Source organism: Mus caroli, chromosome 4, assembly GCF_900094665.2.
Source record: "Mus caroli chromosome 4, CAROLI_EIJ_v1.1, whole genome shotgun sequence".
Taxonomy (NCBI): domain Eukaryota; kingdom Metazoa; phylum Chordata; class Mammalia; order Rodentia; family Muridae; genus Mus; species Mus caroli.
In genome coordinates, this window is record NC_034573.1 from 123,247,616 (window position 1) to 123,249,666 (window position 2,051).

The 2,051-nt window shown below is 59.2% G+C and overlaps 1 protein-coding gene across 1 annotated transcript; it reads right to left on the bottom strand.

Annotated features, from left to right (window-relative positions):
• Nucleotides 1-228: 228 nt before the first annotated feature.
• Nucleotides 229-1,843, bottom strand: Sfn (stratifin). Its single transcript, XM_021161038.1, has one exon. It carries the CDS (start codon nucleotides 1,541-1,543, stop codon nucleotides 692-694), a length of 852 nt encoding a protein of 283 aa, XP_021016697.1. The 5' UTR covers nucleotides 1,544-1,843; the 3' UTR covers nucleotides 229-691.
• Between the last annotated feature and the right edge of the window lie 208 nt (nucleotides 1,844-2,051).

The window sequence follows — 2,051 nt, forward strand, 5'->3', positions numbered from 1 at the left end:
GCTCACCTGGCCTGAGCCGAAGCGCTGCGGGGACCTCCTGGTGGCCTCTCACCTGAAGTCACCCTACCCAAAATTTCCAGGTCACCGACACCGACCCAAAGGCTCGTCTCACTTCCAGGTCACCCAGACAGCCCCAAGGGACAGCCCTAGCTCAGAGTTTCAGAGTCCGGTTCTCTTAACTCATTTCCAATTCTACTCTCAACCCATGGCCAATAACTGAAGAAGACCGAGTGTCACAGGGCAACTTTATTGAGTGGTAGCATGGTCACACCCAGCAAACGTGTTCCCTCTCATTCACTCTCTCTCTCTCACACACACACAGAATCTCTCTCTCTCTCTCTCACACACACAGCCCTTGCCACAGTCCAGTTCTCAGCCACAGGGTGGGGAGCCTCCTGGATTATTCGGATCCAGAAGCAACAGGTGCCCGAGGGAGGCTCAGGGGGAGGAAGTGGGGAGGGGGTGCAGAGAGCAGGGGTGGGATGGGTTGGGAACACCCACCAGACAAGCTACACGAAGAGTGAGATTCCCCGCCCTGGTGGCTTCAGCTTGGCTGCGCCCCCTTCGAAGGAGCCTTCCAAGGTGTGGCTGAACATTCAGGGTTTGGGAAGGGCAGAGTCCCACTCCGTTTTAGTCCTCTCTGCAGGCTGGGGACTGGAGGGCAAGGCGGGCCGGGGCGGTTTTGGCTGCTTCAGCTCTGGGGCTCCTCCGGAGCCTCACCACCCTCTTCCCCAGCACTGTCGGCTGTCCACAGCGTCAGGTTGTCTCTCAGGAGCTGCATGATCAGGGTGCTGTCCTTGTAGGAGTCCTCACTGAGGGTGTGCAGGTCGGCCATGGCCTCGTCGAAGGTGGTCTTGGCCAGCGAGATGGCCTCCTCGGGGCTGTTGGCTATCTCGTAGTGGAAGACTGAAAAGTTCAGGGCCAGGCCCAGGCGGATGGGGTTGGTGGGCGGCATCTCCTTCTTGCTGATGTCCATGGCCTCCTGGTAGGCTGACCGGGCAGAATCGATGATGCGCTTCTTGTCCTCGCCAGTGGCCACCTCGGCTAGGTAGCGGTAGTAGTCACCCTTCATCTTCAGGTAGAAGACGCGGCTCTCTGCATCTCCAGCCCCTTTGATGAGGTGGGAGTCCAGCAGGCCGAGCACGGTGTCGCACACACCTCTGAGCTCCGTCTCTACCTTCTCCCGGTACTCTTTCACCTCGGGGCCCTTCTCTTCTGACCCCTCCTCGTTGCTCTTCTGCTCGATGCTGGACAGGACCCTCCAGGCCGCTCTCTGGCCGCCCACCACGTTCTTGTAGGCTACGGAAAGCAGGTTTCGCTCCTCGCAGGAGAGCTCCTCGCCCTTTTCCACGGCGCTCTTCATGAAAGCTGCCATGTCCTCATAGCGTTCGGCCTGTTCGGCCAACTTAGCCTTCTGGATCAGACTGGCTCTCTCCATGACTGCGAGGATGGACAGAGAGACGGGCGAACTGGCTGTCTCGAGAGTAACGCTGGGTTCTGCGGCTCCCGTGCCTCTGGCTCTGCCTTTTGGCTGGGGTGGCATGGCCCTGAGAAGGGTTGGGCGTGGTCTGAGCGGGCCTGGGCCCTGCCTCCTCCTCGTCTTCGCCACACCCTTTCCGGCTCTACCTTAAAGGTAAAAGGGCTGGGACGGGAAGGGGGTGTGAGTCACCGGGACAGTCAGCAGGAGAAACCTGGCCGCGGGTCTCACCTGCAAAGGCACCTTTCGGCTCCAGACTGCCCCCTGCTGTTCAGGGCTGGCTGCATTGCAGGAGCGTCTTGGATTACCAAATCAGATTGTCTTTCAGGGTGTCCTTCCAGGGGCAAGGATGGCTTCAGCCACCGAGCTGCTTTAGCCCAGACGGAGCCCAGGGAGCTGGGACAGTTCAGGTGAGAACTCATGTATAGGTAGGGCTGTACAGTTTCCCAAGAACTTGCGCATCCATGATCTGATACACCCCCCAACCCCCGAATTGGCTCTGTAGGACTGTAGAGGTAGACCTATCAAGTCTCAAGGGGTGAACCAAACCAGTTTGAGGTCACAAGCTGCCAGC

Bases quoted from the DNA above. Each gene is read 5' to 3' on its own strand.
- Sfn (XM_021161038.1), bottom strand. From the start codon at position 1,543: ATGCCACCCCAGCCAAAAGGCAGAGCCAGAGGCACGGGAGCCGCAGAA.